The following is a 13472-nucleotide window of genomic DNA, read 5'->3' as shown; positions in this document are numbered from 1 at the left end:
CAACATATGCCCTAGCTGTTCTTGGTCTTACTGGGGTGCCTCCTTTCTCTAACAATTTGTCTTCCTCAGAGGCGAACAAATTCAAACCTTGAGTCAACCATTTTCCCCAGTTTGCCTGAGAAAGTTCTAGGAACAGGCAACTTGAAATAAAAACAAAATAAATCACAACAAGAACACATTGTTTTTTGAAATGGTCACCCATTTTTTTTTTGCTCTCCTTCAGGAGCGAGCAAATTCACTTACCCCCAAGCTTCAGACATCCCACGTACGGACCACCAAATGCCGAAGCCAAGTGCCAATGACTCGGCTTGGCACAGAATCACGACATCGGCAATGTTGTGTCCGCTGAAAACTAAAAAATAAATATTAATATAAAAAGAAAAAAGAAAATAAGCATCATAGAACTGAACATCACTAGGGAAAAGCTATTTTCCAGTTTGGTTCTTTGTTAACTGAGTCTGCTATTACCTGCAATATGTTATTTATCCTATAAAAACCAGCTGAGCTACTTGGGAGACTGAGGCAGGAGGATTATAAGTTCCAGCACCCCCAGGGCAATGTAATTAGACCCTGTCTCAAAATAAAATAAGGTCTGGGGACAGGGAAGTAGCCCCATGCAATAGCACCTGCTAGTTCAGGAGAGCCCTTGGGTTCCATCCCCAGGACCCAGAACCACATGCAGGGTTGGGAGGTGGGATTAATATTCACCATCATTACATAAAGAAACAATTTTATCAGTAATAAATGATGATCCATGTTATCATCCATTTATGTTGCTTTGCTTTCTATTTATGGCAAGTAATCTTTATTGTGTTCATTTAAAAAATTTTTTTTATTATTGGGAATTGAACCCAGGGGTGCTTAACCACTGATCTACATCCCAATCCCCCCCACTTTTGGGGGTACCAGAGCTTGAACTCAGGAGCACTCCATCACTGGCTACAAACCACCCGCACGTGGCCACACAAGCAGGTTCCCAGGGTAGTCCATGAGAAGGAACACAGGGCAGGGGGGGGGGGGCGGGGGAAGGAGGCAGACTTCATGCTGTTCTGAAAACCCTCCAGAATACATCCAAGAAAGTGAGAAGTATGGAGCCAGGTGAGCAGTTTATAACTCTTCCTGTATGTTTTTAAATTTTGTTTGCAGGACTGGAGATTGAACCCAGGACCTGAGCATTCCAGACAAGGGCTCAACCACTGAGCCACCTCCCAGGCCTTTTTATTTTAGTTTGAGGCAGGCTGGCCTTAAACTTGCCTCAGCCTCCTGAATAGCTAGGATTACAGGCATGCATCACAGTACCTGGCTCATCTTGTACATTTTCGATGCTTGTAACTGTGCAGATATGTACCTGAAAAACACTGTCTGCAAGAAAGCACCAGAAATAGGTGACAAGTGGCCGCTACTGAGAGGGACTGGGGTACAGAAGGGATAGGAGACACCTTGTTTCGTTTCATACCATTTAATGCTTTTTAATTTATTCTGGAAACATCCAAGAGTTGGGCACTCACTAGGGTCCAGCGTTGGCCAGGTCCTGGGAATAACAGCAGAGGCGTGGACAGCTGGGCCCCAGCCTGGGTTCGTCAGCCAGACATCTGCGCTGGAACCCAGTGCACCCTCAAGGGTTAGGGACAGTTAAGTGACTTGGCCTCCCCGGGCCTGCTGCTTTGTTTATGGAACGTGGAATCTCACTTCCTCTGCTGCAGACTGCTGAGGAGGTGGTAGGAGGGTGCTGTGCTCAGGGCTCACGCCTTATAAACTGCCAGTTTTCAAAGTGACACCGCCCTTTCCTGGAGAGAGCAGTGCAGTGGGTGGCTGGACCCGAGAGGAGTTGCTGAACCACGGGGCCAGGGTCTGCATCAGGTGGATGGTGGCCATTCAGCAAGATGGCAGGCTTGAGGGACAGAAAGGCAATGGACAGAGGACGAAGGCTGAGGAAGAGGAAGCAGGAAGGGAGGCCAACTGCGGTGAACCTGAGGAGCTCTCCCCAGAGAGGGAGGAGGGCTGGGCAGGGCTCCTGGTGGAATGGGTGCTTAGCAGCACAAGGCTCTGGGCTGCCCCAGCACCACACACAACAATAACAAATAAAGTAAGAGGGAGGAGGAAGATGCCCAGGCAGGGGATGGATGGTGAGCCAGAAGGACAGCAGCCCCCCATCATGAGCTGGGAGGAGTCAGGGGATGCCCCAGCCTTTGGTGAGATCCCTCAGGAAGGCACAGGGGAGACTCCTGGGCCAGGACCTACCTTGGACAGGGAGTCCCTGCAGGCAAATCTTCCCAGGTGAGCTATGGACACACAGGGAAGCTGGGAGGCTCAGCAGCAGCAGCAAAAAAAGTGTGAGAAACTAGCTGAGAAAGTGCAAGAATGGGGCTAATCAGTCATGCCTGGCAGCCATGCTTGCAATACCAGCAACTCTGAAGGCGGAGGCAGGAGGATCAAAAGTTCAAGACCAGCCCCAGCAATATAATGAGACCCTGAGTGACTTAGCAAGACCCTCTCTTTGAATAAAAAATAAAAAGGGCTGGGGATGGGGCTCAGTGGTAGAGCCCCTGGGGTTCCCTCCCAGGAGGGAGAGAAAGGGCTTGGGCTAGGGCCTGGCCAGGGAGCGTTCCACAGGCGGGGAGGGGTGCACCATGGGCAGGAAGGGGCTGGGGGTTCAGGTGGGGCTCAGTTGAGAAGGTGCTGGAGCACCACCCTCTGGCACTGATTACTTCTTATTTTTCTGGGTTAAGTACCTGAAACTTCCATGGGGTCCTCAGATGCTTTAGACTTCTAATGTCCTTTAGATGCGCCCTTTTGCTAGACTTTCTGGCCTGACTAAAGGGGAAGGAGGGGACTGGTCTTGAGTCTGCCAGTGCACGGTGGCCACACAGGTCTCTGACCCTCCCGGGTTTGGTTTGCCCCACTCTGTATTCATAGCCCCTCTTCCTCCCTGGCTTCCTGGTGGCTGAGGGGCTGGCTGACCAGCTGGCACCCAGCTGCAGTCAGCATGAGGCCCAGAAGGGAAAGGGATTCCTGGAACAGAGGGCAAATCCCACACTGGTGGGGAGCTAGCTGTCCCCAGGAGAGGGGCTGCCTCTGCTTCCCTCAGTGCTGAGTGAAGCCATCAGTGTTTGTTAAGGAGCAAAGGAAAGGTCCTCTGAGTTCTGTGAGTCACAGCGGGTGAGGTGCCGGGTGAGGTGCCACTGGAGGGGAGGGCAGAGGCACAGCAGGTGAGGTGCCTGAAGTGAGAACCAGCCACGTGGGCAGAGCTGGAAGAACATGGAGCAGGTCAGGATGTGTCCATCCCTGCCTCGGCCCCCTCAATCCTCGGGTGCCACTTACACAAAGCTGAGTGTGTCAGGGCCACTTGATCTTGACGCTGGATTCTAAGATGACAGTGACCTGAGGTTCTCTGCTCGCCTCCTTCCCATCCCCACTTGGGATAGAGTTCACCTGATTCTCTTCCTCTTCTGATTTCTTATTTCATAAATGCCACACTCCCTTACCTCTTACAAAACACTTAGAAATTGCCCAAAGCCTCTCTTCCATGAGAGGCTAAAAAACATTTTATAAAGTTTGCGTCTGTAATGTATTGTCAGGGTGGGGCTCCCTCCACCCCAATCTGGGGAATGCTTCAACTCATTTTTGCTTTAGAAATTTTCCCCAAGTCCCATCTGGGCTTTTGCTTATTTTGTGTGTATATGTATTTACACACCCTTGAGTGGGTTTGTTCTTGTCCCAATGTGTCATTGGTAAGTAGTCGTTCACTGATGCCATAGACACGGATGTTTTTAAAAAGGGGTGTTAGGGCTGTGTGTGGTGGAAGCCTACAATCCCAGCAAACTCGGGAGGCTAAGTAGAATCACAAATTCAAGGCTAGTCTCAGCAACTTGGTGAGACCCTATCTCTAAATGAGAATAAAAAGGGCTGGGATGTGGCTCAGTGACTAAGGTCCCCTGGTTCAAGGAAGGGGGGAGGTGCTGGGCACGGGGGGGGGGGGGGGGAGGGAAAACAAAAGGCATAATTAATTCTGCACAGACTCCTCTTCAGTGAGTCTGAAGAGGTAGGATCAGCACACTAACTGTAGTGCCAAGAAGACCAGGGAGGTAACATGGGTGGGTGGGTTTCCTCTTGCTCCTGGGTTTTCCTAGGTGCTGTGAGGTAAACCACCATGCTGATCTGGGAAGGATCCGGCTGTGCAAATACAGGGAAATGCTAGCAAACCCTAACATGCTGACTTTTCTGTGATACTACAGATTAACAAGTGTGATCAATTTTACATTCCATTACAGTCTCTGTTCAAAATTACCACATTCCTTTAAATTTACTGTTGTTCAGCAATTTCAAGGATGCAGCTAGAATGTGACCCAATGGCAGCAGAAAATCAGTGAGATGTTTTCTGTGGGTTAAATAATTATTTTCCAGTGATGCAAAACATGTAACAGCCTGTCCATATTTTTCACTGATATAAATGCATCAATTTTCTTGATTATATATCTTGTGAAAAGCAATGGAACAAAACTGAACAAAAGATTCTTTCAGGGAACTTGCATTTGAAGCACTTTTTTTAATCTTTTTTTTTTTTTAAGTATCTCAAATGCTTTTTAAGTTTGTTTATTGGGGGCCTGAGAGCGCTTGCCTGGCATGTGTGAGGCACTGGGTTCAATTCTCAACACCACATATGAATAAACAACATAAATACAAAGGTCCATCAACAACTAAAAAACATTTTATAAAGTTTGTTCATTTTTTTAAAATGGGGATTTATTTATTTATTAAGGTGGTGCTAAGGGTTGAGCCCAGGGATTCACTTTGCACAGGCTAGGAAAGCACTCTACCTTGGAGCTACATCTCTAGCCTTTTTTTATTTTGAGATAGGTTCTTGCTGAATTGCCTTGCCTACTCTCAAATTTACCACCCTTCTTCCTCAGTCTCTTGAGTAGCTAGGATTACAGGCACCTGGCACGCCTGGCCAAAAGCATTATTTTAATGTTGACATTAAATAACTCAGGCCATGACCCAAACTAGTTTTATGTTTATATAATTAAAATGTAATTGAAAATATTGAAATGTAACTTCCAATTCCCTAGAGGGGGTGCCCCCCACCCATCTCTTACAGGTGTGTGCTGTAATAAAAGCAAAGAGTCGCTAGGTGGCTCTGTCCTTTTTAAATAAAACTAAAGTCCGCAAAGGATACAGTTAGGAAACAAAGTATTGTTACTTAGTAGAACCTTTAATCAAAACAATAAACTATAATCTCCAAGCATGGTCCCTCATTCAGAATAATTTGGAGCTACTGGGTGAAGAATTAGACCCTAAAGGAAACCTTCAAAACTGCAGTCTGTATGGGTGATGAATTTGCTGAAAAGAAAGATATTGTATTCTTAAAGGCACCAATTACTAAAGGGGAAGATGGCTTCAAACTTTAGTAATGTTTTGCCATCCAGCCAAGTTTTCTTTTGGACCTCCTCTTTTTAGCTTTGAACTTTACAATTTAAGAACAGATATTAAATTGGGGCATTATAACTTCAAGGATTTCTTTCCAATTTCTTGGAAATAGTTTTACTCCTTATTAACACCCCAGGAGAAATCTCAAAATCCAACAAATTTGTTTATCTACATTAAGAAAACATTTAGGGGCTGGAATTGTGGTTCAGTGGTAGAGCACTGCCTTGCATGTGTGAGGCACTGGGTTCCATCTTCAGCACCATATACAAATAAAGTTATTGTGTCCATCAACTAAAAAAATTTTTTTTAAAAAAGAAAGAAAACATTTAGATCCTTAAATCTAAATCAAAATATGATGCAGACAAACACTATTCCTTTCCATAGTATTTGGTAGGAGATTTAAAGAAATTGTTTCTGGTTCCAAAAAAGATGACTAGTTACATTTGAAGTGAGATTAACATTCTCAGCACCAAAATTTGCTAAGTAAGTATCTATCAATTTCTTTGTTTAAGTACCAAAGTACATAAATAAATTTAAATATTCCAAACTGTTAGCCTGTAATTGGCATATGCAGAATAAAACGTTTTCCTTTCTCTCCTCCAGCATTTCTTTTTTTTTTTTTTTTTTTTTTTTTGGCGGAGGGGTGAGTACAGGAGTTTGAACACAGAATTTTACTTAGAGACAGGGTGTCCTTCAAACGTAAGAACACATTTAGGAATACTTTGTATTGGAAGAGACCATTTTCTTATTGTTGTTTTGAACCAATAAATAATGATTGCGCGGTACTTGGGGTCGCCACAGTATTTTACTGCATTTGTTTTTTCTAGGCAGGGAGCCACATATTAGAATAAGTGGAATGCAAGTCATATAATCCGATTAGACTTTTTAAAAAATGAGCATTTTTTCACAACTTAAATGACTTTAAACTAGCTTTAAAAGGCTAATTCCGAAGCCACTTAATTGAAGGTCTTTGAAAACGTTCACCATTTTAAAGGTAACGAAATTACACCAGAAGTCTGAACAAACCGGACCTAAGATGAGCAAGTGCTTCCCGGAGTGATGGAACGCAGGGTTTGGCTAGAAGAACTAAACCCTGACTTGAGTGGCTCTGATCACAGAATCCCCAGGGAGTGCAGACACGCCTAGGTGCCGGGGAACACCTCCCGCCGCACCCCCAAAAGGGCTGAAATTTTCTTCTACGGCTTGCGATTGGGAGACGATCTGCAACGCCGAACGTGCATCGCCCTGGATCACAAAAGGTTTGGGGCTCGAGGTAGAAGAGAAGAGGTCTGGGCAGGTGGCCTGAGCGGCCCCCGAATTAACGTGCAGACTTTCCCGAAGAGATTTATAAGTTTGCGTTACCTCCTCTTTTTAACATTTGTGCTCTTATCTCGTCGCCGGGTTGAGAGGACGGGAAGGTTGCTTACCTTAAACCCGGTGGCTCGGCCAGCGCACGCCGGGAGGGGCGGAGCGGGGCGCGGCAGGTGGGGCGGGCCGGGGGCGTGGAGAGCGGGCCGCGGCCCGGGGGTGGCGCGCGGATATAAGCTGCTGCTCTCTGGGCTCCGCCCGCACCTGCCGACCCCGGCCCGGGAGCCGGCGCCGAGCGCAGGCGAGGCGGGCCGCAGGGTGGCCCGCAGAGGGATGCTCTCGACCGAGCGGCGGGACCAGCCGCGCTCCCCGCTCGCCGCGGCCGCGCCGCACCCGCCCTCGGCCGTCGACATGGCCCTTTACTGCGGCGACAACTTCGGCGTGTACTCGCAGCCCAGCCTGACCCCCGCCGCCGCCGCCCCGGGCGCGCCCCCGGCCTCCAGGGCGCCCTACACGCTGGCCGACTACGCCGCGCCGCCGGCCGCTGCCGCCAACCCTTACCTGTGGCTCAATGGGCCCGGGGTGGGCAGCCCGTCCTCCGCCGCTGCCGCCGCGGCTGCCGCCTACCTGGGCGCACCGCCGCCGCCGCCGCCTCCCGGGGCCGCGGCCGGGCCCTTCCTGCAGCCGCCGCCCGCCGCCGGCTCCTTCACGTGCGCCCAGCGGCCCTTCGCGCAGCCCGCGCCCGCCGCGCCCGCCTCGCCCGCGGGGTCCGCGGCGCCGGGAGAGCTGGGCTGGCTGTCCATGGCCAGCCGCGAGGACTTGATGAAGATGGTGCGGCCGCCCTACTCGTACTCAGCGCTCATCGCCATGGCCATCCAGAGCGCGCCCGAGCGCAAGCTTACGCTCAGCCACATCTACCAGTTCGTGGCCGACAGCTTCCCCTTCTACCAGCGCAGCAAGGCCGGTTGGCAGAACTCTATTCGCCACAACCTGTCTCTCAACGACTGCTTCAAGAAGGTGCCCCGCGACGAGGATGACCCAGGTGAGGGCGGCGAGGCAGGTGCTTCGAGGCTCGGTAGGCGGGCGCGGGCAGGAGCCGGGCAGGGTCTGTGGCTGCCTGGTCTCCTCCGAGCCGGGGCGGGCGCAGGTGGAGGGGCAGCCACCTCGTCTGACCAGGGTGAGGGGAACCGGAGGAGAAAGAAACGTCTGAGAAGTCTGGAGGGAGCACCCAGTGAGCGGGGAGCTCGTCCCTTACCTCCGTACCTCCAGTTAGATAGAGGAGAGGGGGAAAGTTCGTGTCAAACGAGAGGCCATCCCTGGGCAGTGTTCATCGGCCCTTTTGAAGGGTCGCCTAGTTACAAGGAAGGCTGATGGAGAGTGGGAATGCCGGGAAACTCACCCGAAAGGTTGAGAAAGCTGGGATCCCCGTCGGCTTTCACAAAGGAGGCGGACTCTGGCGTGTTTCCTCCTCTATCCGACTCCTACGAATCTCACACTGTGACCACCTGAGAAAGAAGACCCCCGTGGCTCCGGCACCATTAGATAGAGCTGGGACAGCTTTCATGACCCTACAAATTGTGATTTTGATGCCTTAACTAGTTAGAAATGTAAAAAGAATGTCCCCAACTTTCTTCTGCTCTGAGCTCCAAAACCCCTGGAGCAGGGAGGGCCACCTTACAGCGCTGAGTGCCCTTTCTTACCTGGCCTAGGGGGAGGTGGAGAGAAGCAGCTTAAAAACAGGAGAGAAACTTGAGGTTTTCCCAAGGAGCCCAGGACAAGGGAAGGGGAGGGAGCTGCCGTCGGAAACAATATTAGTCAAACAGAAGTGTTCTCAGGCATGGCGCTGAGGTTGGGATTTTCCCTAGCCCCCTGAAGCCATGCTGCAGCAGCACTTTCCAACAGGAATACTGTACAAAGTCGCATTCAGAAAGTCCAGAGTCTGGTGACATTTTTAATATTATTTAAGTATCCAAAATGTTTCAATTATAAAAATTATAATGCATTCTTTATATTATTTCCTTGGTTCTAAATGTTCAGTTTCCTGTGAGCATTTTATTCCACATCTCAATTCCAAGTGCCCATAGCCAACTGTGGCTGGTGGGTACTGTATTGAACTGAGTAGACAGTTCTAGAAGATGCATCTTCCTGATTTGGCCTGTGAATTACCCAAGATTATCTTGTTAGTTATATGAACTCTTGAACTTTTGTAAACATTTAAAGTTATTGGTAGTGTCATCAAAGCTCTTGGTACTTGCAAAACAAAATATTTTGGGCTGAAGGTGTGGTTCAGTAGTAAAGCACTTGCCTGCATGCATGAGGCCCTGGGTTCCATTCCCAGCAACTCCCTCCCCACACACAACATAATAATAATAATCTGTTGGGACCTAATTGGCCCAATATATACACCTGATAGATGCAGGTATTGTTACCTAAACTGTAGTCATATAAAACTTTCTTTTTCCTACAATTATCTGCAGAAAATGCTTCACCGAAGATCATGGGCTTGGAAGAGTGAGTGCCTGCTAGTTTGTGGAGGCAGCTTAACACAGTAGTTAACAAAGAATTCTGGGTCTGGAGTCAGCCTGCCTAGATGCTGGCTCTATCATGGCAGTGATTGTGTAGCTCTTGAATACAGCAAGTTGCTGACCAGTCTGCATCTCATTTTCCCCATCTGAAGAGTGGGGACAATTGTATTAGGAGTCTCCATAGAACTGTGAGGAGGTACTAAGGTTTTCCATATAAAACTCTCACTAAAGGTAAATGCTTGGTAGTACTTTGAAACATCAAAGGTTCTTTTTTTCTAGAAGTAAAAAGGGCTATTGGATGAGATATCCCTCTTTCCCACCTTGGTTGTAGAACATAAGGGACATTTTCTAAGCAGACAAGCTTTGTCCATGTTTGCCATGTGGACAGAAGGCTTAGAAGATTTTCAGGGGTGTGTGCTGCCCAACAGGAATGGAGGTCGATGGCCAGCATTTCCTCAAACTCCAAAAGAGTGTCATCCCATGAGTTGCTAATACCGAGGAGATTACACAGGAATCAATCTTCATTTGCAGGCTGCTTTTTTTCCAGTAAGATAGTTTTTTTCAATGGTGGGAGTTTTATACTTTTAGGGAACAAGAATTTTACAATAAATACTCTATTTTCACTGCTTGCCATGTGCCAGCTACTATGCTTGAGATGTCATTTAAACCTCAATCTGGTAGATGGGTGCTGTTCTCATCCCTATCATTGTAAAAAATGGAAGCCCAAGTTTTAAGTAGCAACAGAGTTCCATGATTTTGCAAGGTCACACTTTTTTGGATCTAGAATAAGGGAAGGTGTTGGGCAATTTAATTACAAGTGCTTTGGGAATCTAATTAAGTCTGGGGGAGGCATGGAACCCAGGGCCTCACACATGCTAGGCAAGCACTCTACTGCTGAGCTAATTCAGTCCTGCAATCTCCAACTTTGACATCTATATGGGGTCTTGCCAAGTTGCTCAGGCTGGTATGGAATTTGCCATGCCCCTGCCTCAGTTTCCCCAGTCTCTGGGGAGACAGGGGCATGTCCAGATCACATGATTTCTATCACAGTTACATTTTGCTTAATTGTGCTACTTTATTATTAGTTATTAGTAGTAACTTTTACCTTGCCTCATTTTAGAAATTAAACTATATCGTGGGTAAATATGTATAGGAAAAAAAAAAAAAAAACAGAAAAAAGAGGTTTGGCACTTCCAGGGCTGTAGGCAGCTCCAGGGGTCTTGGGACCTGAGGGGACCGTGGAACAACTATGCACAGGCATAAACAGGTCCTTCTCTAATATGTCCTTCTTTCCCAGGGAAAGGTAATTACTGGACTCTGGATCCAAACTGCGAGAAGATGTTTGATAATGGAAACTTCCGTCGGAAGCGCAAGCGGCGGTCGGAGGCCAGCGGCAGCTCTGCGGTGGCCACCGGGACTTCCAAGTCAGAAGAAGGGCTGTCCTCGGGATTGGGGGCCCGGGTGGGTGGCGCCCCGGAGGGAGAAGGCCCCTCCTCGGTGCTGCGGCCAGCGCAGTCTCCGGAGCCTGAGGGCGCCAAGAGCCCCGGGTCCCCGCCGGGTGGCCCTGTGCTGGCCTCCACCCCCTGCCTCGGTGCCTTCTTCAGCAGCCTCAGCAGTCTCAGCGTCGGCAGCGGTGGGAGTGCCCAGCGCGCCAGCCCTGGTGGCCGCCACCTGGGGGCCCAGGGCCCTCAGCTGCCCTCCAGCAGCGTCTTCCCCGCCACCTCCATCTCCGAGGCCTCTGCAGACACCTTGGCGCTGGGCACCAGCAGCGGCAGCAGCCAGCGATCTTCCTACTACAGCCCGTTCCCGGCCAGTGCCAGTGGGGGCCAGAGCAGCCCCTTCAGCAGCCCCTTCTACAACCTGGGCATGGTCAACAGCCTCATCTACCCACGGGAGGGCTCCGAGGTATAGGGTGCTTCTCAGACTTGGAGGCACTGCTGAGCAGATCGAGTTCTGGGGTGGGGCTGGGCTTCTGCATTTGTTTGAACTCCCGGGTGATCCCGTGGTGTAACTGAGAGGGAGCAGGGAACCCCCAGACCCTAGCAAACTTTTACAGGTCTCCTGGAGATGGGCCTCTGGGCAGAAGTCCGCCTGCATTCTGAGGCAGGTAGCCTGCAGCTCTTTGAGGCAGAGACTGGGTCTGGGGCCTTGTCGATCTGTGCCGGGTGGTGGGCTCAGGGGTGCTCAGTTGGAGCCCACCCTGAAGTCCCTAGGTGGTAAACAGCAGCTAGCACTTGGAGCCTGTGGTTGGACCCACCAGCCAAAGGCTCTGGAGCAGCTGGCTATCCCCTATCCTACAGCTTTCTGATCTTTTCTAGAAAAGCCAGGTAATTTGGCCTTTTATAGGAAACTTCCAACTTTGTGTCCTTGGCCTCCAGTTAAAGTTTGTATCAGTGTGCCAGGAAGCACTACAAGTGTGCAGCAGGTCACCTCTGACTGGTACCTGTGACGTACTGATTGCCTTAAGGCTGCCCTAGGTACCAAGCATTGCCCTATTCTCAATGGGTTTAGCCCACTTTGCCTCACAGGGGTGGACATAGATTCCTGTCCCACACTTGCTGTCTATGCAAGCGACATGGACTTCTGAGATGAGATGTGACTTGCCCGAGGTCCCAGGGAGAAAATGGTGGACCTGGGCCTGGCTGCAAAGCTGGAGCTGGTAACCTGTATCCCAGTTGCTGAGACCAACTGGACCGTGTCAGGCTAAGGAGGCAGGCATGGCAGGAGCTGGGTCTCACCCCACCAGAGACTCTGGTGGAAATGGCAGTCCCTGGTGATGCTCCCCTGGACAGGAAGGGAGATGCTCACTGGCTCTGCCTCACCTCCTGCCCAAGTCCAAGGCTGAGGTGACCACTGAGCCAGCTGACCACGGCAGCCTGTCCCTCTTAGCTCCTGTCCTGGGCATTTCATTTTGTAGTCAAGTATTGTTAGAATTTTATTAGTTTTAAAATGGAATTTCATAGCTTTTAATATGATAAACCATTTGTGGTCAAATTAAAAAATAGATAATTTTATTTATCTTAGCACCCTTTCCTTCAGAGGCATGGTCCCTTGAGTAACTCTTGCCTTCACCCTCCCAGGGCCCAGCAGAGACCTGGCACCTTACATGGCAAACACTTGGCCATTATTGGTGGACTAGTGAGTTAGTAAGAAAATGTTAATTAAAAATGAATGGTGGCTGGACGCCCTGAGAACAGCATTCTATTCAGATGAAGATAGCCTGAGTCCCCTTTGCCAAGATTTTGAGCCTTTGATGTGAGCATTTTTTGTCTGGGGTTTGGAATTTTCTAGAAACAGGATCACATACACATTGTAATTAAAAAAAAAAAAAAAAACAACTGTTTCCTGTATACTCCTGAAGATACAATATTTTTCAAAAAAAATCTTTATTTTGAAATAGAGCATGTGGAAAAAATCATGAACTTATTGAGCTCAAGATCGTCGCCACTACCTTTTATACAAAGACAACCAAAGAGACTCCCTACCCTCTACTGTGTGTACAGAAAACCATTTCTATGGATATTTTTGTATGTGAGCAAGCATATGAACTTTTATAAATATTTTTTCTAGCACAACTCTATATTTGTGAGTTAATTTATAATGTGAACCAGGGAAGCAAAGAAAAAAATTTTTTAGAAAAGTAAACTGCCTGCTGAGAAAGACTACAGGAAATAAACTCAAGTGGGGTGACTTCTGGCCTCTTTGGGGCATTCCTGCTTTGTCCTAAAGGAATAGAGGGATAAGGGGCATGGCATCAGCCACTGGGGGGCCGAGCTGTCACCTGTCCCTCAGGTTTGCACCCCCCACACACACACAACATGACTGTTGGCTTCTGATGGGCTCACTATCTGGATCAACCAGATTTCAGTGCATCAGACAAACGGTGCTCTGGGGGGAAGGGGCTTGGCAACCCATGGATGCTAAGGAAAGAGCTGGTATTACAAACTTGCCCCATCTGAAAAGAAGCCAAAGGACCAGGGCTTCAAAAGCTGCCCAAAGGCCCCTGAGGTGGTGAGGGACAGGTGATCTAGCCCAACACCTGCAATTTGCCAACAAGCCGCTTCCAAAACCCTAGGTCCTGGGGCCAGAGGGTGAGCCCGGTCTGTCTGCATAGGCCTCTGGCTTTGGTCCGGGCAGCTTCTAACCTATACAGTGCCTCTTCTCCCTAAAGACCATTGGAGCAGGAGCAACCCAAATGACTGGGGCATTTCT

At 49.1% G+C, this 13472-nt stretch overlaps 1 protein-coding gene across 1 annotated transcript; it reads left to right on the top strand.

Moving 5' to 3' along the window:
• The first annotated feature begins 7146 nt into the window (after positions 1 to 7146).
• Foxi3 (forkhead box I3) lies at positions 7147 to 11171 on the top strand. Its single transcript, XM_026409454.2, has 2 exons — positions 7147 to 7777; positions 10558 to 11171. Exons 1-2 carry the CDS (start codon positions 7147 to 7149, stop codon positions 11169 to 11171), a joined length of 1245 nt encoding a protein of 414 aa, XP_026265239.2.
• The last annotated feature ends 2301 nt before the right edge of the window (positions 11172 to 13472 follow it).

The sequence above is a fragment of the Urocitellus parryii genome, chromosome 12, assembly GCF_045843805.1.
Source record: "Urocitellus parryii isolate mUroPar1 chromosome 12, mUroPar1.hap1, whole genome shotgun sequence".
NCBI classification, from domain to species: domain Eukaryota; kingdom Metazoa; phylum Chordata; class Mammalia; order Rodentia; family Sciuridae; genus Urocitellus; species Urocitellus parryii.
The sequence above is the reverse complement of the archived record's forward strand: the minus strand, read 5'-3'. Positions and strand labels throughout refer to the sequence as shown.

Coding starts and splice junctions, on each gene's coding strand:
- Foxi3 (XM_026409454.2), top strand. CDS start 7,147: ATGGCCCTTTACTGCGGCGACAACTTCGGCGTGTACTCGCAGCCCAGC. Junction 7,778..10,557: donor CCGCGACGAGGATGACCCAG/GTGAGGGCGGCG, acceptor CTTCTTTCCCAG/GGAAAGGTAATTACTGGACT.